We start from the raw sequence: 25,491 nt of genomic DNA, 5'->3' as shown, positions 1-25,491 counted from the left end.
TGCTCTGCTGAGGCCTACCACAGGGTATTCAAAATACCAACTGGCCTAACCTGTGAGCACCTAGAAGGACAAAGAGCTTGTTGATCTTTGTTCTAAGGTCAAGAACAATGATACTTAAGAAATCAGCAACATTTTTTAAATCTTCCTTTTCAGTATAAGTATAGAATTGCTGCACATTCTTCACACTAGATAGACCTTTTCTATAATTATGATGGGAAAACTGTGGTGACAGCTGACTTAATTCACCTTGTGCAATGGCGTATAGATATATCTCTTGCTGAATAAAATTTTAAAGCTGAAAAGAAGCACAGGAGTGATTTGGACCCTCTCCTTCATTGTATAGAAAAGGTAACTGAGGCCCAAAAAGATGATGCGACATCTCCAGTACCATTCTGGACACATACATGCAAACTCTCCCCATGCTACACCAGAATGACTTTGAAAATCTACACATATTAGAACCAGTGTAACTGTAGGTTCTGCTACAGATAAACTGGTGTCCTTAGCCTTCTGGGGAAAAAAGGAGGGAGACGAGGTTAGGGTAGTGTTATGGATTGAATTGTGTTCCCCAAAAATGTATATCAACTTGGTTAGGCCATGATTTCCAGTATTGTGATTGTCCACCTTTTTGTCATCTGATGTGATTTCCCTATGTGTTGTAAATCCTGCCTCTATGATGTTAACAAGGCAGGAGTAGAAGTAGTTATGTCAATGAGGCAGGACTCAATCTACAGGATTAGACTGTGTCTTGAGTCAATTTCTTTTGAGATAAAAAAGAGAGAAGCAAGCAGAGAGACAGAGGGTCTCATGCCACCAAGAAAGCAGTACCAAGAGCAGAGTGCATCCTTTGTACTCGAGGTTCCTGTGCTGAGATGCTCCTAAACCAGGGAAAGATTTATGACAAGAACTTTACTCCAGGGCCAACAGAGACAGGAAGACTTCCCCTGGAGCTGGCACCCTGAATTCATACTCCTAGCCTCCCAGACAGTGAGAGAATAAACTTCTCTTTGTTAAAGCCATTCACTTGTGGTATTTCTGTTATAGCAGCACCAGAATGCTCCTTAGAAGCAAGGATGGCTAGACTACATCTCACATACTTTGGACACATTTTCAGGAAGGATCAGTCCCTGGGGAATGACATCATGCTTGATAAAGTAGAGAGTCAACAAAAAAAAAAAGGAAGACTCTCAATGAGACGGACTGACACTGTGGCGGCAACAATGGGCCCAAGTATAACAATGATTGTGAGAATGGCATAGGACCAGGCAGTGTTTCGTCCTATTGTGCACAGGGTCATTATGAGTCAGAACTGATTCGACAGCACGGAACAACAACAGCACTAGATAACTAAGATAGATAGTATGAGGGTTGGAACGCTGCTGGTCTCTAAATGAAACTGAGCCCGTGGAAAAGACAAAACAGGCCACAGGTGCATCTTATATAAAAGTGTCTCCTGCAATCCTTATGTTCTCTGACTAATACCACAATTGTCCTGGCCAAACACATCATGCTTGTCTTAGAGAAAACCCATTTTTAACCTATTAATTCTTAATCTATCAAAACAACTAGACAGAAAATCAGCAAAGCTATATAGGAACTCAACAAGACCATCAACCAACAGGACTTAATCCACCCAACAAAGCAGAGCACGCATCCTTTCCCAGCACTCATGGAACATATTCCAAGATAAAACATATCTTGGGCCATAAAACAAACACCAAAAAATTTAAACAACAGAAAGATAACAGGAAAATTTCCAAATACTTGGAAACTAAGCAACACATTCTTACATAACCCATGAGTCTAAGAAGACGTCTTAAAAGAAATAAAAAAATACATTGAACTTAATGAAAATGAAAACATAACATATCAAATTTGTGGGTCAAAGCTAAAGCAGTGCCAAGAGGGAAACTTAAGCACTAAATGTCTACAGTAGAAAAGAATAGCCTAAAATCAATAATCTTCAAGAAAAATAAACACAAAGCAATTAGAAAGAAGAAAATAATAAAGATAAAAGCAGAGGTCAATGAAACTGAAACAAAAAAATTAGAGACTACCAATGAAACAAACAGCCGATTCTTTGAAAACATCAATGAAATTAAAAAAAAAAAAAACTTTTAGCAAATAATGACAAACAAAATAATGAAGAAGACTGAAACTACCAATATCAGAGTGAAACAGGCGATGTCACCAAAGACCTTGCAGACATCCAAAAGATACTAGGGAATATTACAAATAACTCTACACACATAAATTTGACAACTTAGAAAACATGTAGCAATTACTCAAAAAGCACAAACAACCACAACTCACTCAATATGAAAGATAATTTGAATCTCTCTATAACTACTAAGGAAATTAATTTGTAATGGAAAAAATACCACAAAAAAAATCTCCAGGCCCAGAGGGCACCACTGGAGAATTCTATCAAACATTTAAAGAAGAATCAGTACCAATTCTACACAACGTACTCTAGAAAAGAGAAGGAAATCCTTCAGAACCTGTTTTATGATGCTACCAAAACCAAAAAAAGACAATTAAAAAAACATTACAGGTCAGTATCCTTCAGGAATAGGATACAAAAATTCTTAGCAAAATATTAGCAAATAAAATTCAGTATAGAAAGAATTATACACAGTCACGGTTGGTGTTAGCTGCCATGGAGTTAGCCCCCAACCCATAAAGACCCCATGCACAACAGAATGAAAAGCTGCTCGGTCGTCTGTCATCCCCATTATCAGTTGTGATCCATGCAGTTTTCTTTGGCCGATATTAGGAAGTCGATTGCCAGATCTTTTTTCTTAATCCATATTAATCTGTGAACTCCCTGAAATCTGTTCAACATCATAGCAACATGCAAGGGCCACTAATAGATGGTTGGTGGCTGTACCTGAGGTACACTGGCCAGGAATTGAACCCTGCACGGAAGGCAAGAATTCCATCACGGAACCCCTCTGCCACTGCACCGTGATCAGGAAGGGTTTATTCCAAGGATGCAAGGCTGCTTCAATGTTTAAAAATCATCGTAACCCACCAGATTAGGACTGACTGGGTAGTGCAAACAGTTACGTGTTCCCTCGGCTACTAACCAAAAGGTTGATGGGCTGAATCCACCTGGAGAAACCTCAGAAAAAATGCCAGGGATCTATTTCCAAAAGGTCACAGCCACTGAAAACCCAGTGGGGCACAGCTCTACTCTGAAATGCCTGTGGTAGCCAGGAGTTGGAATCAGCTTAACAGCACCTGGTGGCTGGCAACTTAAACACTGCATGATGATATCAACCAATGTAGAAAACTATTTGGAAAAATTCAACATCCATTCATGATTAAAAAAAAAACTTTCAGAAAACTAGAAATAGAGAACTTTCTCAACTTGATAAAGAATATATACAAAATGCCTAAAATTAGCATCATATTTACTGGTGAAAGACTGAATGTTGTCCCCATTAGATCTGGGAAAAGGCAAGGATATCTACTCTCACCGCTGTATTCAACATAGTGCTGGAAGGTCTAGCCAGTGCAGTAAGGCAAGAAAGGCAAGAAAGAAAAAAGCTGAACAGAAGATTTCAAAGGGCAGCTCCAGAAAACAAAGTATTATAATGACATGTGCAAAGGCCTGGAGTTAGAAAACCAAAACGGAAGAACACGTTCAGCATTTCTCAAACTAAAAGAACTGAAGAAAAAACTCAAGCCTCGAATTACAATACTGAAGGATTCTACACGGGAAAATACTAAACGATGCAGGAAACATCAAAACTGGATGAAAGGGATACACAGAGTCACTGTACCGAAAAGAACTGTTCAACATTCAGCCATTTCAGGAGGTGGCATATGGTCGGGAACCAATGGTACTGAAGGGAGAAGTCCAAGCTGCGCTGAAGGCATTGATAAAAAACAAGTCTCCAGGAACTGACGGAATACCAACTGAGATGTTTCAACAAACGAATGCAGCACTGGAGGTGCTCAATCGTCTATGCCAAGAAATTTGGAAGAAAGTTACCTGGCCAACCGACTGATAGAGATCCATATTTATGCCTATTCCCAAGAAAGGTGATCCAACCGAATATAAAAATTATCGAACAATAACACTAATATCACACGCAAGTAACATTTTGCCGAAGATCATTCAAAAGCAGCTGCAGTAGTATATTGACGTGGAACTGCCAGAAATTCAAGCTGGGTACAGACGAGAATGTGGAACCAGGTATATCACTGCTGATGTCAGATGGATTCTGGATGAAAGCAGAGACTACCAGAAAGATGCTTACCTGTGTTTTATTGACTATGCAAAGGCATTCGACTGTGTGAGTCATAACAAGTTATGGACATCATTGGGAAGAATGAGAATTCCAGAACACTTAATTGTGCTCATGAGGAACCTGTACACAGATCAACAGGCAGTCATTCAAACAGAACAAGGGGATACTGCATGGTTCAAAGTCAGGAAAGGTGTATATTTCACCATACCCATTTAATCAGTTTCCTGAGCAAATAATCTGAGAAGCTGGACTATCTGAATAAGAATATGCCATCAGGATTGGAGGAAGACTCATTAACAACCTTGCTTGCTGAAAGTGAAGAAGAAGCATTTACTGATAAAACTCAGGAGACCACAGCCTTCAGTATGGACTACACCTCAACATAAAACAAAAATCCTCACAACTGGACCAATATGCAACATCATGATAAATGAGAAAAGACTGAAGTTGTCAAATACTTCATTTTACTTGGTTCCACAATGAACACCCATGGAAGCAGCAATCAAGAAATCAAAAGACACATTGCATCGTGAAAATCTGCTGCAAAAGAACTCTCTAAAGTGTTGAAAAGCAGAGATGTCACTTTGAGGTCTAATGTGCACCTGACCCAAGTCATGGTATTTTCAATTGCCTTGTATGCATGGAAAGCTGGATGATGAATAAGGAAGACCAATGAAGAATTGATGCCTTTGAATTTTGGTGTTGGCAAAGAATATTGAAAATACCAGGGACTGCCAAAAGAATGAACAAATTTGTCTTGGAAGAAGTACAACCAGAATGCTCCTTAGAAGCAAGGATGGTGAGATTACATCTCACATATTTTGGACATGTTATCAGGAGGGAACAGTCCCTGGAAAAGGACACCATGCTTGGTAAAGCAGAGGGTCAGCAAAAAAGAGGAAGACCGTCAACGAGATGGACTGACAAGTGGCTGCAACAATGGGCTGAAGCATAACAACGATTGTGAGGATGGGACAAGACCAGGCTGTGTTTCGTTCTGTTGTACACAGGCTCACTATGAGTCAGAACCGACTCAACAGCACCTAACCACAACATATCAGAAAAAAAATAAAACTCTCCATATTTGCAGATGACATGCAGTAAATGAAAAATCTTAAGGAATCTCCAAAACAAAATTCCTAAAACTAATAAAGAAATTCAACAAGTTGAAGGATACAGCATGAACATATAAAAATCAATTATATTTCTACATACTAGCAGTGAACAAACAAAAAAAACTAAATCGAAAGTATAATAACATTTACAACCACTCAAAAATTACTTAGATGTCAATCTAAAGAAACATATTAATAACCTGTATGCTACAAACTATAAAACATTGATGAAAGAAAAAAAAGATCTAAATCTTCATTTAAAGGGACATTTGCTGATAAATTTGGAAGAATCAATAAGTAAAGATCTCAATTCTCCCCAAACTGATATATGACTTTAACAGAACTCCCAGTAAAACCCAAGCAAGCTTGTTTTTAGATAAAGACAAGATTATTCTAAAATTTATATGAATGGCAAATGAACTAAATAGTTAAAGTTATTTTGAAAAAGAGTAATAAAGGGGTGTATCACTTTACTAAATTCTAGATTTATTATATAGCTACATATATCAAGACTATGAGGTAGTGATGATACACAGATCAATGGAACAGAACAGAGAACCCAGAAATAGCCCTGCACAACTGATTTTTGACAAATGTGCCACAGCAATTCAGTATACTAAAGCTACTCTTTTTAACAAATAGTGCTGGAGTAACTGGATATCCAGAGGCAAAAAAAAAAAAACTTGATCCCAACTTCACACTTTATATAAAAATTAACTCACAACATATAACAAATTAAAATGTAAATCTTTTAGAAGACAGCATGGGAGAAAATCTTTGGGAGATGGGATTGAAGAAGAGTTCTTTGACATTATTCCATAAGTATGAGCCATAAAAATAAACTTCATCAAAATTAAAAACTTCTGCTCTGAGAGAGCACCTGTTAAGAGAATTAAAAGACAAACCTCAGACTGAGATAAAATGTTAGCACACTATGTATCTGACAAAGGATGATATCTAAAAAATATAAACAACTCTAAATACTCAACAGGAAAAGGAAAAAATCCAATTTTTAAAAGGGCAAAAAATATGAATGAGTATGTCCATGAAGAGGATATATGGATCGCAAGTAAGCCTATGAAAAGAGTTCAACATTACTGACCTTAGGGATACGCAAATAAAGACCCCAAACCGATATCATTAAATATTTACTAGAACGGTTAAAATCTTTTCTTAAAAAAGTGAAAATATCAGGCACAAAAGGACAAATATGATATGATCTCACTTATATGAAATATCCAGAATAGGCAAACCCATACAGACCCAAGTTCACTGACGGTCACGAGAAGCAGGTGAGATGCGGAAAGGAGAGAGATTGCTTAAGGAGTACAGAGTTTTCATTAAGGGCAAAGGAAATATTGGGAAAGTGGTGCTTTTTGCACAGCATAGTCAGTGTAGCTAATGTCACTAAATTGCACATGTAAAACTGACTGAAGTGTTTTGTTATATATATATATATTTCACTATGTTAATTGTTTTAATTAAAATAAAAATAGTGACAATCTCAGTTGCTGATGGGGATACAGAGAAACCGGATTACTTGTACCTTGGTGGTGGGAATATAAATTGGTGCAGTTACTCTGGAAAAAAGTTTGACAGTTTCTTAAAAAACTAAGCATGCAATTACATGACACAGAAGTCATATTTTTTGGCACTTGCCTCAGAGAAATGAAATCTTACGTCCATATTAAAACCTGTACACATACATTCATAGCCATTTTATTTGTAATTGCCAAATACTGGAAACAACTAAAAGGCTCCTCAGCAGGTCAACGGTTAAACTGTGGCACATCCACAGCACGGGACACTACGCGGTTAGAAGGAGCAAACTACCGATACAGGTGCCAACTCGCATGGATCTCAACATAACTCTGTTGAGTATAAAAAAGTCAATCTCAAAAAATCATATACTAAATGACTCCATTTATATTACATTCTCAAAATGACAAAAATATAGAAGAGGAGAAAAGATTAGTGGTTTCTTGGGGTTAGGGTTGTTTGGGGAGGGAGGGGAGTATGACTATGAAGGGGTAACAGATGGGAGATCTTTGTCGTGATAGAAGATTTCTGTATTTTGATTGCAGTGATGTTTACACAAATCTACACGTGATGAAATGGTGTACAACTGTACACACACATTGTACCAATGGATGGTTTTTATATTTTACTATAATTACAAAGTATAGTGTAACTATGGGGGTAAACTGTGTGAAGAATACAGATCTCTCTGTAATATCTTTACAACTTCTTGAAAATCTATAATTATTTCAAAATAAAAACTTAAAAACATATCATCATAGCATATGTTTTGTTGGAATAACATAAATACTCACTTCCAATATCCGGTCTCAACTTTTTATCATATTCTCTTAGCAGCTTGTTGAGAATAAGTGTCACATCTGTGTCCTGGGACTTTGGAGCCAAGACCCACTTTTGATTTGATGAGTCTTCATATTCATCCTCTTCCACCTTTCTGGACCTGTAATTACGGCACAAAATGTGGCTTAGAAGTTGCAGCCGTGGTTCCAGAAGTGCTTTAAGCTTGTCCCACCCAAGCACTACTTACATTTTGCTGAGTGGCAAAAAAAAAAAAGAACAAACTTGAGTAGAAAGCTCCAAGTACCCTCAGCACAACTGTAGTACTTCTAAAATGAAAAAAAATGAAACTAAGAAGACTCAGTAGGAAGAATGCTACCACTAAGAACATGGCTTGATGGAGCTCTGGTTTTGTTTTTCATCACATGTCACAAGTAGATGATGATTCCATGGCCAAGTTAAACAACAGGCATTCTCACAGGTAACTCAATGCCAGAAGGTCAGCCAACAGGCAGGCAGCCATCCTTGGATCTACCTTGATACTTCTGAAGGTCAAGGCACAAAACTTTCAGGGGTTGTCATAAGGGGATTCTACTGAGCTGTTTCCACCCCCCATCGCCATTTGTAATTGAAAACAGAATGCACTCATTGGAAATGGCTGAGTCTGATGTCTGTGCTTCTCATGAAGACTGAAATCTGTGTGTCTATGCAGATATGCGGGAAATCCTGGTGGCATAGTGGTTAAGAGCTACAGCTGATAACAAAAAGGTCGGCAGTTCAAATCCACCAGGTGCTCCTTGGAAATCCTATGGGACAGTTGTACTCTGTCCTTTAGGGTCACCATGAGTCGGAATCAACTCGATGGTAAGGGGTTGTTTTTTTTTTAATGCAGATATGCTGACATGATTTGCTTCACCAGTGAAGAGATTACTGGTTTCTGTGGCAAGTCATAGAGATTTTGGTGAGTGAACACTGTCTGGCAGTTTTACACAACCGCTTCAGCACAGATTCATCTCTTGCATAGCGGCTAATATGAACATTAAAAATTAAAATCTTTTTAATATGTGTTCATTAATAAATGGGCCCAGATGGATGCTTCAGCATCCCTGAGCTTTCTTCGGGCAGGGAGAGCGTGACAGCCGCCTCTACCAAGCCATGCAGGCTGATCGGAGGCCTTGAGTCAAAAGGCTGCAAAATAACAAGCTCGTATGTTTACGGAGCCACCTGAGCAATACTCGCACTTAGAGAGAAGTCTTCCTCTGCTTTAAGGCAGGCATTTCCAGGTGCGCGACATTCACCACGACAAGAAACCTAGCAGAAAAACGCTTTTATTGTTTGTCAGCATGCACACCTTAATGACTTTTCTTCACAAAGAAGAACAGAAAATTGAATAGAAAATTACAGTGAGGTATATTGGTCCTGACTGGGTATGAGCTAGTTTTTGTTTGGCTTCCAGGGCTGGAGCCAAAATGTTAACACCATGTCAGGGTGGTGGTGTCCTGGGACATGCATTCTTCCAGGTAATTTTTGGGCTTGTCTACTTATCTATAATGAACATGAAAAGAATATTACTAAACTCATTACCTCTACTTCATTTAAATTTCAGTCTTCAGGATCATTATACATATTACACCTGAGTCTTTTTATGGCGTTAACTATCCATACAATAGACTGGACCAGTGGTCAGACAGTCTAAAACTGTACATGAATATGTACACGTATATGAGATTTGGATGTATGTAAACTATGTCTACATCCAAATCTCATATACATGTACCCTGGTGGCGCAGTGGTTAAGTGCTACGGCTGCTGACCAAAGGGTCGGCAGTTCGAATCCGCCAGGTGCTCCTCGGAAACTCTATGGGGCAGTTCTACTCTGTCCTATAGGGTCGCTATGAGTCGGAATCGACTCGACGGCACTGGGTTTTAAACCATGTCTAGCAATGACTTCCCTACTAGGCTGATCTTTAATTCTATTTCTTGAATACCTGCTGGCTAGAACCCTAAAACCTTTAGCCATGGAAACTATTTATTACCGCGGGTGATGCTTTTTCATACTGAACATCTGCCATCAATAAGAACTTACAAAATATGAAACACATATTCCTTAAGTGATATGTTTCATTTCATTATTTGTAAAGCTGAACTTTTATACAGATAATATTATACAACTTAAAATGACACACCAAAAATATTTTCTTAATTACCAGGAATCTTAATTTTATCATTTTGCAAAAACCAGAAGTAGGTTGAGGCACTGTCATGGGTTGGACTGTGTCCCCCAGAAATATGTGTATCAATTTGGCTGGGCCACGATTCCCAGGTTGTGTGATTGTCCAACGTTTTGTCATCTGATGTGATTTTTACATGTGTTGTAAGGCCAATTTCTATGACATTAACGAGATGGGATTAGTGGCAGTTACGCTAATGAGGCGAAACTCAGTCTATAAGATTAGATTGTGTCTTAAACCAATCTCTTTTGAGATAAAAAAGAGAGAAGAGAGCAGAAAGACATGGGAACCTCAAACCACCAAGAAAGCAGCACCAAGAACAGAGTGTGTCCTTTGGACCCAGGGTTCTTGTGAAGAGAAGCTCCTAGACCAAGGCAAGATTGATGACAAGGACCTTCCCCCAGAGCCGACAGAGAGAGGAAGCCTTTCCCTGAAGCTGGTGGCCTCAATTTGGACTTATAGCCTACTAGACTGTGAGAGAATAAATTTCTCTTTGTTAAAGCCATTCACTTCTCAGGACACGTCCCCACAGTCTGCCACAGTGGCTTCTGCTCTCCCTCTGCTTCTCTCTCTCTCTCTCTCCACTTCTCTTCCCCCTTCTCCCTTACCCCTTTCATCCCTTCCATTCCCAAAGGCAGTTCACCCCTACAGAAGCAGACCATGCTGTTATTTTCAACGTCCCAGTGGTCATATATACATAGATCCAGTACACAGATAAACTCCTGATCTGTTCCGTGTATACACAGCTTTAGTTTCTGAAAATACTTTGAGCTATTTCAATAACAGGTATAATAATGAGCCTAATTCTCCCTCTAGTGGTGATGAGAGGGTCTTCCTGAAATTGCGTAAGCTTCTTTTTTTTTTTTCTTCTTGGAACAAGGCCAGGACAGGGGGAAGTGGAGGGAGGAGAAAGGAAAAGCACGACCATTCTCTTCTCCCTCTTCAGGAGTATGGTTGGCAACATCTCCACAGCTTTTCTGAAGTGGAAAGTGGGCAGAGTGTGTGGGCAGATATGCTCTCACCCCATGGTGGTCATTACTGGGCTCCTCCAGACCCTGGTCACCATGCCAGCTTTCTGCTGGACTTTAGAAAATGAAAGAGGAGCCTCACATTGCTAATGCCAGACCAACAACCAAACAGGACACCCCTGCTTTGATGAAAATCAAATCTCATCTCTGGAGACCCACTGGAATGTGGATAAAAGAAGAATGTCCTTTTTCTGAATTCTAAGCCGTTTATCTATAATCTTTGAGTATTTTTATTACTTAGATTGTCAGGTGCTAAAGCACCACCAGTGCAATTAGCTTTTTCTTAAAAACAAATTGGTGATGTATTATTGTCAACAGCTGCTCAACCCTGAGATGGGATTTTGATGTTTTATACTTTCTTTTATCCAGAAGGACAGAGAAAAAGCCTGAACTATTTTTAAACATTAAAGAGAGCCCTTAAACATCAGAAAGCAGAGTAACACTCTAGTAACATCTTCAAGGTATCACCCAGGGAGTTGCCAAGTCATCGCCCTAGACCACAACAGCCCGAATCTTTCTAGAGAATCTCAACACCAGAAACGCATCTCAGCATAAATGAGGACCCTCTGAGAATTCATAATGGCTTTGAAAGATAAAGCTGGAAATCAGATTATTTTACATACCTGTAAAACACATCCAAAGAACACAGGCACTTTGAAAGGACAGGCCTAGAGTACTAAAATTAAAGTTTGGATTTTTTTCAACTGCCATGCAATCTCTGTTATGAAGGCCAAGGAACCCAACCTAGGTACAGATTATAGTAATATCATTACATTTGCCTTGGTAGGATGGAAGGACGAAAATCCCCAAGAAATTTTATCTGTATTTGGGAGTCCTGATAAAACTGACTGATTCAAGTCATATGTTAAGATTATCTTCCTACAAAGCACATACCGTTATGAGGACGATATAACGTCAAGCAACAAACATTTGATTACCTATCCTTGAGCTGCTTTATGCTTATGCCATCAATTGGTGACAACAGAAAGGTCATGTGGATATGACTTCCAAGCCACACAAGACTTGGGATCTCTGTGTTACCCTGCCTGCCTCTCAGCCTCTATGCAGAGACCCACCCAGGTAGAATCACCCTCAGAAAGCACACTCCTATTTCCATTCACAGCTTTCTCCTTAGGGAGAAACTTTAGTTGAAAGACCCAAGACGTTGTCTGCCTCATTGAGAAAGTTGCCTGTGAGTCATTGGTCACATCTGCCCTTCCTGGCTCGCTGTCTGCTTTTCATACTCTCAACTCAGCAAAGACAAGAGATTTGGAGGTAAGCACCCGGGCTTTCTTCCTCAGGACTGGCACCGACTTTGTGAGATAGGTTAATTAGTCTCCCAGTCCCTTTGTACTTCACATAAACATGAAACATACAGGCCTCCAGCCAATACTTCCTGGCACTTGCAAGGCTTATAGCCCACAGGAATACTCTCTGGCTCTCTAACTCCTAGAGCCTGAAAACGAAATAGTGTGAAAACAAGAGTGTTTGGGGTGGGGGTGTCCTAAGATTCCTGCAGGAGGCAGGGCAGCTCTGATTTCAAAATCATTGATCAGCCTGCAAGCTCTCGGCCTGAGATCCTGCCTGGGAAACAGAATTAGAGAAACCAACCCAGAATCTCTAGTTGCATTTACATCAACAGGCTTAACCCTTCCCTTCCCAAGCTCCTTCTCTCCTCAGAAGGCCTCTTCATCTCTTCCTGGAGTGATTCTAAGCACCCCTCAACAGGAGGAAGGGTTGAGATAATACCTTACATTATCCAGCAGGGGCCTTATTATCAATTCCAACATGCTAGCTTTGTAGGAGTAGGTGTGTGCACGTGTGTGTGGGTGGGTGGTGTGTGTGTGTGTGACCTGGGGAGGGGACTCCTTTCAGAAAAGCATGGCTCTCAGCTGCCCACCTCCCACAGCCCTCCTCTACCTTCCTCCAGCCAACTGTTCTGCGCCAGTCTGGTCTAAACTGAACACTAGGAATCCACACTCCGGGGTCCTGGGACACGTCAGAGTGGTCGGCACGGTAGAGAACATGGGTCAAGGTGTGTGTGCCACCTTGGAGCACTGGGGTTGAGACGCTGGGGTAGATGAGGAGGTAAACACCGCTGCTGCCCTATGATCTTGGTTTTCAAAACCCCTAAAAACCAGCAGATGCCGGAAGGTTTTTGGGAAAAGCCCATTAATCTCCAAACCCTGTCTGCGTAGAAGACTGCAGCCGCCGAACCAGGGAGTGAGCCGGCTGCGTCCGCAGAGGTAGGACAGGTGAGTGCGGGCCCCGCCGCCTGCACCTCAGGCGAGCCTCGGGCAAACAGCACCCCGGGTCCCCTCCCAGCCGCCTCGGGGCCCCGCGCCACTTACCGCGCGCGCAAGCCCGAGAAGAGGCAGAGCAGCAGCAGCAGCTTCGGGGCCATGGTGCCTCAGCGCTCCCGGCCGAGCGCGACGGTCCCAGGAGCGCCGGCCTAGCCTCGCGCTCTCCGCCTCCGGAGCCGCTGGCCGACGCCGGGTGACAGGTGTGGGGCCCGCGGCTCGGCCCGCGCCCCCGACGGCCGGCGGCGGGGCGCGCGGCTCCGCCGCTGGGCGACAAGTGTGGGGCCGCTGCCTTCCCGCCGCGCTCTGGCGCTGCGCCCGCAGCCAAGGCGGGGATTCCCCCGGCCGCGACCAGCCCGGACCCCGCCAGCCGCCCTGGCTGCGGGCTCCGCTTGCCGGTGAAACCGCCGCGGGTCCAGCGCTGGAATCCGGGAGCCGCGCGACGGCGGTTCCTGCAGCTTCGCCGGCAAGGCTGTCCCGGCGGGGAGGGGTTTCCCCAATTACACGCCTGACAACGCGCAAGGCGAAGAAAACAGGGGCTGAATGGACTCCGGGAAGAGTTGAGGCCGGAAAGGGGAGGGGCCCAGCAGGAGCGGGAGGGGGAGGACTCGGGGATCCTGCTCCGAGCCTCAGGAAGTATCTCTGGGAGTGGCACCTGTCGTTGAGAGAGTCCCAGTGTCCGACTGGACTCGTTCCTTCTGTCATTGCAACAAAACGCAATGGCTCTCCAGCGCCCGCTGACACCTCGTCTTGCGCGCCCCTGCTGCCATTGTTCACTTGGGCACGCTGCCTTGGCCGCTGGGGCTAGGGGTCTGCGGAAGGCAGGGGTTCCCTAGCTCACAGCAGACCTCTCCCTTTGGACCACTAAGATCTGGTGTTTGGGAAAGCGGCCTTGTTGGGGATCATTTAGGGGGAAAGCACCCCGAATGTGTGCCTTTCTCACCTAAAAGAGAGACAAACACATTCAATAAACAAAAAACCCCATTGCTGGGGAGCCGATTCCGATGACTCATAGTGACCCTGTAGGTCAGAGAAGAGTGAAAGGAAAAGGGTTGTTGAAAGTAGAAGAAAGACCCCAAGTCAAAAAGAAAAAGACATTCTGTTTGGTTGAACCATGAAACTTGCCTCGTTCATATTTTCGTACTCCTAAGACTTAAAATTGCATTTATGTTTCCATTTGTGATATCTACTCAGAAAGCCAGTCTTTCACCAGGTTAGTGTTATATCATAGCTTGGAGAAAATGCGCAAAGAATTTGGCTTTTACATTCCAAAAACTAGTTCTTAGAAAATGTTTTGCTTGGAACTACTAACCATAGAATTATAAAAGGGTGCTATAACTGTTTCTTAAATATTGTGAAATAGTTGTTTTTGCTTTGTTTTCTTTTCCATAAAATATATAGAAAATTAAGTTGACAGTTGTCTTGTGTCTTGTTTCTAGATTCCCCAAAGTGAATGTGGGCATGAAGTGTGAATGGAATTAAGTTGTTGATGTTGACTTGATGATTATACTTCTTTCTTTCAACAGTGGAACTGTCCCTCCTTTCCCATCCTCCTGTCTCCATGAGACCTCCCGCTCACTCTGTCACAGCACTCTTTCTGACATCCCCCTCTGCCTGCCAGGTCTCATTACTCCATACACAGGCCCCATTCAGCTCTTGTTTCCATGAAGACTCCTAAGGCTCCTGCATCCCTCCACTCTCAACACTTTCATCACTTCCTCAAGCTTCAGGGGACTGTGACCTGTTTGTCACATTCCTTCCTAGTCTCTAATTTTCTTTATCACACAATCGAGCAGTTTAAAAATCAGTTACATAATGATGTGTTATTCATTGACTGCTTATAGAAATCAGTTAAGTCTCCAAATAGTCTTAAAGCATGCTGTCAGGAAACTACAGGTAAAAAGAAATAATTCTTTTGTGCTTCAGTTTTTAGCACAGTAATAGGCACATAGATAAAAATAATAATCAGACATGAATAACATAATATTGGCCCAGGGCTGGCGTAAAAGCTGACATGTATTAACTCATTTTACCTCTCACAACAACCCTGTACTTAGATAATTTTTTAAATCATTATTTCTAATTTACAGATGGAGAAAACAAGGCACAGAGAAGTTAAGTACTCCCCCAAGATAATACAGATATTAGGCTGGGGACTGGAAGTTAAAACTCAACATCTTTAGTCATAATCTCTATACCACACTGTCTTTCTGAGTAGGAGTTCAGTAAACATTTGTTTATTCGGTTCTTTAACTGACTGATCAAAGCTTTAGGCTCCTTTCCATGTCCTCTATTTTTTAGCATAAATACACATTTTTAAAGTGGTTTATAATATAATAGAAACAGACATGTTTGAATGGTTCTATAAAATATCAGTATAATGAGAAGGACCCTGTCAAGTTTTTACAGTTCAGCTAGAGGAAAAGGAAACGGGCTGCTGTTTTTACACCCCTGCCTTGCTTTATTCTTTTCCTTTCTCTCTGCTCAGTGTATTGCAATCACTGTGAATGAATGCAAATCTTGTCTGGCGTTTGTCGCTTTTCAAGCAGAGAATGGAAGGCATCGTTCCAGGGGGGTCAGCTTGGTAAGACCTAAACATTTTACCACGGAAAGCCTCCCCTTCCTATGGCAGGTCTAGAACACGATTTTGATTGTTAGTAGTATGAACTAAAATGAGTTGAGAGGAAGGGAAAATTCAAAGCAAGCTTTCTGAACCTAAGTGTGAAAGCAAAATGCGAGTACCTTCAAAGGCTAAGAGGCTTTGATTTTCTTCCCTTGCCAATTTTGGCCAGCCGGGGAATGATTGTGGAGCATGCGCTCTTTATCACTCAGCCCCTCCCCACCTTTTTCACCCCAAAGAAGCGGAGAGCTCCAACTGGCGCGCTGGATTTACACTCCAGGACCTTATCTGGCAGCAAAAGAAAGGGAAAAAGAAAAAGAGAGTCAGCACAAGATTGGTGCTTAACCATAAAAATAACGGTTGGGATTGATCCACTCAACCGAATTGCGTACATAGACTTCAGAATATATCGAAAATCCCATAGCGACGGGTGCTGTTGGTGTCACCTTTTGTCGTCAGGTCCTCTACTCAGGAGATTTTGGGGGAAGACTGGCTGGCTTGCACAGCTTAAGAGTTGAGCTGCATCTCAGGAGGAGGCGGGAAGAACGCCAAAAGAAGGGCAGTGAGACTGGCTTCCGTGGGTACAGGAAAAGCCTCTCGGGATTCCTTTCACGGCCTCACTTCACCTCCTACAGGCGCGAAGGAGAAAGTGGACATGTGCAACTTTCAGAGCAACGGTGTTAGATACAGCCAGACCACTGCATCAGGCCAGCGTTTTCTTTGTAGCATCTGGGTTTTGTTTTGAATAAAATCTCTCCGCTTCCAAAATTGTATTTCTGTCTGTATTATATTATGATGTTTTGTAGTTCTTTTTTTTTTAAACCTTACCTTTTCTTCCTCGATTTTTTTTTCCTTTATTATCAAGGGATAATACACATGTAACAAAACGCACTAAAAGGTAGGGCTCAATGAATTTTTACGTAAGTTTATGTTGTGATTTTAGCTACCATGGAATCACTCCCTGATTCATGGTGACCCCAGGAACAACTGGATCACACCATTGTACTCCATAAGGTTTTCACTGCCGGATATTTTGGGGAAGTAGATCGCCAGTTGTTTTCCCACATATGTATATAGCATGTGTATATGAATAGTCACCACCAGTCTGTCAGTTTGTCCTACTGTGGTGACTTCCATGTTTCTATGATGTTGCAACCTATGCCACCGTTTTTTCAAATACTCATGGTTGACAGGTTTCAGCAGAGCCTCTAGACTAAGAAAAATTAGGAAGAAAGCCCTGGCAATCTATTTCTGAAAATAAGTCAGTGAAAACCCTGTGGATCATAACAGAATATTGTCCCATATTGTGTGGATCAGGGTTGTATCCTTGCACTACATTTATTCAATCTGTATGCTGAGCAAATAATCTGAGAAGCTCAGCTATATGAAGGACACAGCATCAGAATTGAAGACTCATTAGCAATTTGTGGTATCCGGAGGACACAACGTTGCTTGCTAAAAGCAAAGAGAATTTGACACATGTATTGATGAAGATCTACTACAGCCTTCAGTGTGGATTATACCTCAACATAAAACAAAAATCCTCACAACTGGACCAATAAGCAACATTATGATAAATGGAGAAAAGATTGAAGTTGTCAAGGATTTCATGTTACTTAGATCCACAATCAACGTCCATAGAAGCAGCAGTCAAGAAATCAAATGATGTATTGCATTGGGCGAATCTCCTGCAAAAGGCCTCTTTAAAGGCTTAAAAAGCAAAGATGTCACTTTGAGTTCTAAGGCTCGCCTGACCCAAGTCATGGTATCTTCAATCACCTCATATGTATGCAGAAGCTGGTCAATGAATAAGGAAGACCAAAGAAAAATTGATGCCTTTGAATTATGGTTTTAGCAAAGCAAATTGAATATACCATGAGCTGCCAGAAGAACGAACAAATCTGTCTTGGAAGAAGTATACCCAGAATGCTCCTTAGAAGCAAGGATCGTGAGACTTCATCTCACGTACTTTGGGCATGTTATCAGAAGGTACCAGCCCTTGGAGAAGAAGGTCAGCAGAAAAGAGGAAGACATTCAACAGGATGAATTCACACAGTGGCTGCAACAATGGACTCAAACATAGCAGTGATTGTGAGGATGGCACAGGACAGGGTAGTGTTTCATGCTGTTGTACAATGGGTCACTATGAGTGGAAGTGACTCGACTGCACGTAACAATAGGTGGTCTCATTTGGCTTCTTTTTATCTTTCTAGGTATTAATAATATAATTTTTTCGTGTACTTGATCCAAGAAGCTCACTCCCCACCAGCATCCCTATCCAACCCATTGTCCAGTCCAATCCATGTCTGAGGAGTTCGCTTTGGGAATGGTTCCTGTCCTGGGACTAAGCAAGATCTGCTGACCATGACCACTGGGGTCCTTCTAGTCTCAGTCAGACCATTAAGTCTGGTCTTTTTACGAGAATTTGGGGTCTGCATCCCACTGCTCTCCTGCTCCCTCAGGGATTCTCTGTTGTGTTCCCTGTCAGGGCAGTCATCAGTTGTAGCCAGGCACCATCTCGTTCTTCTGGTCTCAGGCTGATGTAGTCTCTGGTTTATGTGGCCCTTTCTGTCTCTTGGGCTCATAATTACCTTGTGTCCTGCATGTTCTTCATTCTCCTTTGATCCAGGTGGGTTGAGACCAATTGATGCATCTTAGTTGGCCACTTGCTAGTGTTTAAGACCCCAGATACCACTCTCCAAAGTGGGATGCAGAATGTTTTCTTAATAGATTTTATAATTCCAATTGACTTAGATAACCCCTGAATCCCTGGTCCCCAGACCCCTGCCTCTGCTACACTGGACTTTGAAGCATTCAGTTTATTCTGGGAACTTTTTTGCTTTCGGTTTAGTCCAGTTGTGCTGACCTCGCCTGTATTGTGTGTTGTCTTTTCCATCACCTAAAGTAGTTCTTATCTACTATCTAATTAGTGAATGCCTCTCTCTCACCCTCCCTCCCTCCCTCCCCCTCTCATAACCATCAAAGAATATTTTCTTCTCTGTTCAAACTATTTCTCGAGTTCTTATAATAGTGGTCTTATACAATATTTGTCCTTTTGCAACTGACTAATTTCACTCAGCATAATGCCTTCCAGGTTCCCCCGTATTATGAAATGTTCCGCAGATTCATCACTGTTCTTTATCAATGCATAGTACTCCATTGTGTGAATATACCATATTTTATTTATCCATTCATCCATTGATGGGCACCTGGGTTGCTTCCATCTTTTTGCTATTGTAAACCGTGCTGCAGTGAACATGGGTGTGCATGTATATATATATATATACATATAGGATATATTCAAAGGAATGGTAGTTCTATCTCTAGCTTTTTAAGGAAGCACCAAATCAATTTCCAAAGTAGTTGTACCATTTTACATTCCCACCAGCAGTGTATAACTGTTTCAATCTCTCCACAGCCTCTCCAACATTTATTATTTTGTTTTTTTGGATTAATGCCAGCCTTGTTGGAGTGAGATGAAATCTCATTGTAGTTTTGATTTGCATTTCTGTAATGGCTAGTGATCGTGAGCATTTCCTCACGTATCTGTTGGCTACTTGAATGTCTTCCTTAGTGAAGTCTCTGTTCATATCTTTGGCCTATTTTTTAATTGAGTTATTTATCTTTTTGTAGTTGAGTTTTTACAGCATCATGTAGCCTTTAGAGATCAGGCAATGATTGGAAATGTCATACCTAAAAACTTTTTCCCATTCTGTAGGTAATCTTACTCTTTTGGTGAAGTCTTTGGATGAGCATAGCTGTTTGATTTTTAGGAGCTCCCAGTTATCTACTTTCTCTTCTGCATTGTTAATAATGGTTTGTATAGTGTTTATGCCATGTATTAGGGCTCCTAAAGTTGTCCCTGTTTTTTCTTCCAAGATCTTTATCGTTTTAGATTTTATATTTAGGTCTTTCATTCATTTTGCGCTCATTTTTGTGAATGGAGTTAGGTATGGGTCTTATTTCATTTTTTTGCAGATGGATATCCAGTTCTGCTAGCACCATTTGTTAAAAAGACTGTCTTTTAACCATTGAACTGCTTTGGGGCCTTTGTCAAATATCAGCTGCTCATATGTGGATGGATTTATGTCTGGATTCTCAATTCTGTTCCATTGGTCTATGTATCTGTTCTTGTCCCAGTACCAGGCTGTTTTGACTACTGTGGTGGTATAATAGGTTCTAAAATCACGTAGAGTGAGGCCTCCCACTTTGTTCTTCTTTTATTTTTTTTTTTAATTATCCGGGGCCTTTTTCCCTTCCATATGAAGTTGGTGATTTGTTTCCACCTCATTAAAGAATGTCATTGGAACTTGGATGAGAATTGCATTAAATATATAGACTGCTTTTGGTAGAATAGACATTTTTATAATGTTATGTCTTCCTATCCATGAGCAAGGTATGTTTTTCCGCCTATGTAGGTCTCTTACGATAGTATTTTGTAGTTGTCTTTGTATAAGTATTTTGCATCTCCGGTAAGATTTATTCCTAAGTATTTTATCTTCTTGGGGGCTACTATAAATGGTATTGATTTGGTGATTTCCTCTTCGATGTTCTTTTTGTTGATGTAGAGGAATCCAACTACTTTTTTTATGTTTATCTTGTATCCCGATACTCTGCTGAACTCTTCTATTAGTTTCACTAGTTTTCTTGAGCATTCCTTAGGATTTTCTGTGTACAAGATCATGTCATCTGCAAATAGAGATAATTTTTTATCTTCCTTGCCAACCTGGATGTCCTTTATTTCATTATCTAGCCTAATTGCTCTGGCTAGGACCTCCAGCACAATGTTGAATAAGTGTGGTGATAAAGGACATCCTTGTCAGGTTCCTGATCTGTAGGGGAATGCTTTCAGACTCTCTCCATTTAGGATGATGTTGGCTCTTGGCTTTGTATAAATGCCCTTTATTATGTTGAGGAATTACCCTTCTATTCCTATTTGGCTGAGAATTTTTATCATGAATGGCCACTGAACTTTGTCAAATGCTTTTTCTAAATCAATTGATGAAATCATGTAATTCCTGTCTTTTGTTTTATATTTATGAGGGATTACATTGTCTTTCTAATGTTGAACCATTTCCTGCACACCTGGTATGAATCTCACTTGGTCGTGGTGTATTTTTTTTTTTTTTTTTTTTTTTTTGATATATTGTTGAAATCTATTGGCTAGAATTTTGTTGAGGTTTTTTGCATCTAAGTTCATGAGGGATATAGGTGTGTAATTTTTTATTTATTTATTTTTTTGTGGTGTTTTTACCTGGTTTTGGTATCAGGGATATACTGGCTTCGTAAAATGAGTTTGACAGTATTCCATCCTTTTCTATACTCTGAAATACCTTTAGTAGTAGTGGTGTTGACTCTGACAGTTTTGTAGAACACTGCAGTGAAGCCCTCAGGACAGGGCTTTTTCTCTGTAGGGAGTTTTTTGATCACCTTTTCAATTTCTTCTTTTGTTATGGGTCTTTTTAGTTGCTCTACCTCTGTTTGTGTTAGTTTAGGTAGGTAGTGTGTTTCTAGGAATTCATCCATTTCATCTAGGCTTTAAAATAGGTTAGAGTACAATTTTTCTTAGTCATCTGATATGATTCTTTTAATTTCACTTGGGTCTGTTGTAATATCGCCCATCTCATTTCTAATCTGGCTTATTTGCTTCCTCTCCTGTTTTTCTTTTGTCAGTTTGGCCAATGGTTTATCAATTTTGTTGATTTTTTCTATGAACCAGCTTTTGGTCTTGTTAATTCTTTCAATTGTTTTTCTGTTCTCTGTATCATTTAGTTCTGCTCTAATTTTTATTTTTTGTTTTCTTCTGGTGACTGAGGGTTTCTTTTTTTGCTCCCTTTCAATTTGTTCAAGTTCTAGGGATGTTCTTTGATTTTGGCCCTTTCTTCTTTTTGGATGTGTGCATTTATTGATATGAATTCACCTCTGAGCACTGCTTTCACTGTATCCCAAAGGTTCTGATAGAAAGTGTTTTCATTCTCATTGGATTCTCTGAATTTCTTTATTCCATTCTTAATGTCTTCCATAATTCAGTCTTTTTTGAGCAGGTAGTATTCAGTTTCTAAGTGTTTGATTTCTTTTCCCAGCTTTTTCTGCTATTGATTTCCACTTTTATGGCCTTGTGGTCAGAGAAGATGCTTTGTAATATTTCAATGTTTTGGATTCTGCTAAGGTTTGCTTTATGACCTAATATGTGGTCTATTCTAGAGAATGTTCCATGTGCACTAGAAAAGAAAGTATAGTTGGTTGCTGTTGGGTGGAGTGTTCTGTATAAGTCTATGAGGTCAAGTTGGTTGACTGGGGCCTTTAGGTCTTCCATGTCTTTATTGAGCATCTTTCTGGATGTCCTGTCCTTCACCGAAAGTGGTGTGTTGAAGTCTCCTACTATTATTGTGGAGCTGTCTATCTCACTTTTCAATGCTGATAGAGTTTGTTTTATGTATCTTGCAGCCCTGTGGGTGCATATATATTTCATATGGTTATATCTTCTTGGTATATTGTCCCTTTAATCATTGTATAGTGTCCTTCCTTATCCTTTATGATGGATTTAACTTTAAAGTCTATTTTGTCAGAAATTAATTTTGCCACTCCTGATCTTTTTTGATTATTGTTTGCTCGATGTTTTCTTTTTCCATCCTTTGAGTTTTAGTTTGTTTGTGTCTCTAAGTCTAAGGTGTGTCTCTTGTAGGCAGCATATAGATGGATCTTGTTTTTTAATCCATTCCTCCACTCTCTGTCTCTTTATTGGTGCATTTAGTCCATTTATGTTCAGGGTAATTATGGATAGGTATGCTATCATTTTGATGTCTTTTTTTGTGTGTTGACAGTTTCTTTTTCCCACTTGATATTATGAGCTGAGTAGATAGTGTCCTTTCCTCATATTTGTTGTTGTTGATTTTGTTTCTGCTGAGTCTGTATTTTTCCCTTGTATTTTATTTTGATGAGTAGGGTAATTTGTCTCCTTTGTGGTTAGCTTATTATTTACCCTCATTTTTCTAAACTTAAACCTAACTTTTATTTCTTTGTGTCACCTTGTCTTCCTCTCCATATGCAAGATCTATGACTACCTTTCTTAGTTCCTCTTTATTGTTTTAATGTTGTCTTCTTTTACACGATAACATCGCTGTTTCCCTATTTTGAGCTTTTTTTTAAATCTTGATTTATTTTGTGATTTTCCTGTCTGGGTACTTCTGATTGCTCTGCCCAGTGTTCTAGTCATGGCTTGATACCTGATATTATTGATTTTCTAACCATTGAACTCCCTTTAGTATTTCTTGTAGTTTTGGTTTGGTTTTTACGAATTCTCTAAACTTCTATGTACTTGGAAATGTCCTAATTTCACCTTCATATTTTAGAGACAGTTTTGCTGCATATATGACTCTTGGCTGGCAATTTTTTTCCTTCAATACTTTATATAAGTCATCCTATTGCCTTCTTACTTGCCTAGTTTCTGCCGAGTAGTCGAGTTTATTCTTTTCGGCTCTCCTTTGTAGGTGACTTTTTCTTTACCTCTAGCTGCTCTTAAAATTCTCTCTTTTTCTTTGGTTTTGGCAAGTTTGATTATAATATGTCTTAGTGACTTTCTTTTAACATCTACCTTGTGTGGAGTTCGATGAGCATCTTGGATAGATATCTTCTCATCTTTTACGATATCAGGGAAGTTTCCTGCCAACAAGTCTTAAAGAATTCTCTCTATATTTTCACTTATCCCTCCCTGTTCTGGTACTCCAATTGCTCGTAGGTTATTTCTCTTGATGGAATCCCACATGATTCTTAAGGTTTCTTAGTTTTTTTAGTTCTTTTGTCTGATTTTTCTCCAAATATATTAGTGCCAAATGCTTTATCTTCAAGTTCAGAAAGTCTACCTTCCACATGCTCAAACCTGCTTCTCTGACTTTCTATTGAGTTGTCTGCTTCTGTAATTTCATTGTTAATTTTCTGAATTTCTGATCAGTGTCCGTCTATGGATTTTTCCAGCTTACTAAATTTTTTGTTATGTTCCTGAATAATCTTTTTAATTTCTTTAGTTGCTTTATCTGTGTGTTCCTTAGCTTTTTCTGCTCATTGCCTCATTTCCTTCCTGATGTATTGAAGGGTTCTGTATATTAATCTTTTGTATTCTGCCTCTGGTAATTCCAGGAAGGCACTTTCATCTAGAAGACCCCTGGATTCTTTTGTTTTGAGAGCTTGTTGAGGTCCTTATAGTCTGTGTCTTTATGTGACTAGATATTGACTGTTGTCTCCAAGCCATCTATAATTTATTGTATTAGTTTATTTTATGTTTGCTTACTGTGTCATAGCTTATTGCTTTGTTTAGATATGCCCAAATTGGTTGCTTGAGTGAGCTAGCTTGATTATTTTCGCCTTTGGAGCTCTGACGTTCTGTCCCCAGCTGGCTAAAGCCATTATCAGGTATATCAGTCTAGGAGTCCATTCACTTTTCTTGTATGAATTCAGCTCAGGTGTCCAGGTAGCTGATTACAGTCTTAGAGTGGCAGGGTGATTGGTGTAGGTACCAGTATCAGGTTGCTGCAGGGGGCCACACTCTGAACAAGGCATGGGGCTGAAAATTGTCCCCCATGTGTCCCTGAGGAAAGCGTGTCCCTGTTCCCTAGAGTGTACAGGTGGGTGGGTTCTGCAGATGGACCGTGGGCACCCAGTGTTTTTGGTTGTAAGGACTTAGACCCTGTCGCAGGTGGCTGGGTGACCTGAGTGGAGCTACCAGTCCTTAGGCCCCTGTTGTGGGTAGGTGAGGACCCTGTTTAATAGGCAAAGCAATGTCACACATCAAACAACCACCTCTCTGCTGCATAGCTAAAAAGGGTGGAGTCTGCCAACAAGGGCCCATTCTCCTGAAATAGGCCCACACAGGTCCATGCGGAGGGGAAAGGTACTCAAAGTCCACAGACTGTTTATGCCTGGACAGGAGCCACTTCTGTCCTGAGCTCCCCCAGTTAGTAGAGCTGGAAAATTATCTTTTTCCCCAGTTGCAAATTTATTCCTTTTCCAAGGCCAGGAGGATGGCTCTAGGCACTCAAAAGGGCCTATTTCAGGCCCAGGGAATTCAGCCGCTGAAGCCGGCTTGAGGCTGGGTGGGGCACGGCAAAATATACACAATTACATAGCTTTAGCCGAGAGTGCCATTCTTCTCTGGTTCTGGAAGTGTGAGTAAGCTGTGTGGCTGGCTGCTTCTCCCTGAGGAAACTGCAACCGAATGTTAGTACCAGCCCGCAGCCTCTGTTCCCGGGAATGGTGCCCGAGAGCTCCCAGTGATTCAGGTCCGGTAATTCTTCTCCACTTTTGAACTGTCTCTTCTTCCCTCTGCCCCTCAGTTCATTTTCTAAGCTTGCCTTTGATGCTCAGGGCTCCTAGCTTGTCATAAATATGCTCATTTCACTTGTTTTTTTGGGTCTTTGTTGTAAAGAGGGCTTGCCAGAAGTGTCTGTCTATTCCCCCATCTTGGCTCCACCACCTGGACTGATCAGAAGGCATATTCTTAATTGTCAGCATGTATAAGGCAGTTCTACTCAGTCCTATAGAGTTGCTATGAGTTGGAACTGACTCAGTGGCATCTAACAACAAAAGCAACATTTAATACGTATTCATAGGATCTACCTTATGACGT

The 25,491-nt window shown here is 40.8% G+C and overlaps 1 protein-coding gene across 1 annotated transcript in view; it reads right to left on the bottom strand.

Moving 5' to 3' along the window:
* Positions 1-13,353, bottom strand: part of GABRG3 (gamma-aminobutyric acid type A receptor subunit gamma3) — a 971,382-nt gene extending 958,029 nt beyond the window's left edge. The window contains exons 1-2 of the mRNA XM_003420641.3: positions 13,301-13,353; positions 7,708-7,853 (exon numbers count right to left, since the gene is read on the bottom strand). Coding sequence (XP_003420689.1) covers positions 7,708-7,853; positions 13,301-13,353 — 199 coding nt within the window. The remainder of the gene's footprint in view (positions 1-7,707; positions 7,854-13,300) is intronic.
* Positions 13,354-25,491: the final 12,138 nt, after the last annotated feature.

This window comes from Loxodonta africana, chromosome 13 (genome assembly GCF_030014295.1).
Source record: "Loxodonta africana isolate mLoxAfr1 chromosome 13, mLoxAfr1.hap2, whole genome shotgun sequence".
In the NCBI taxonomy this organism is placed as follows: domain Eukaryota; kingdom Metazoa; phylum Chordata; class Mammalia; order Proboscidea; family Elephantidae; genus Loxodonta; species Loxodonta africana.
This window is presented reverse-complemented; position numbering and strand designations above follow the sequence as displayed.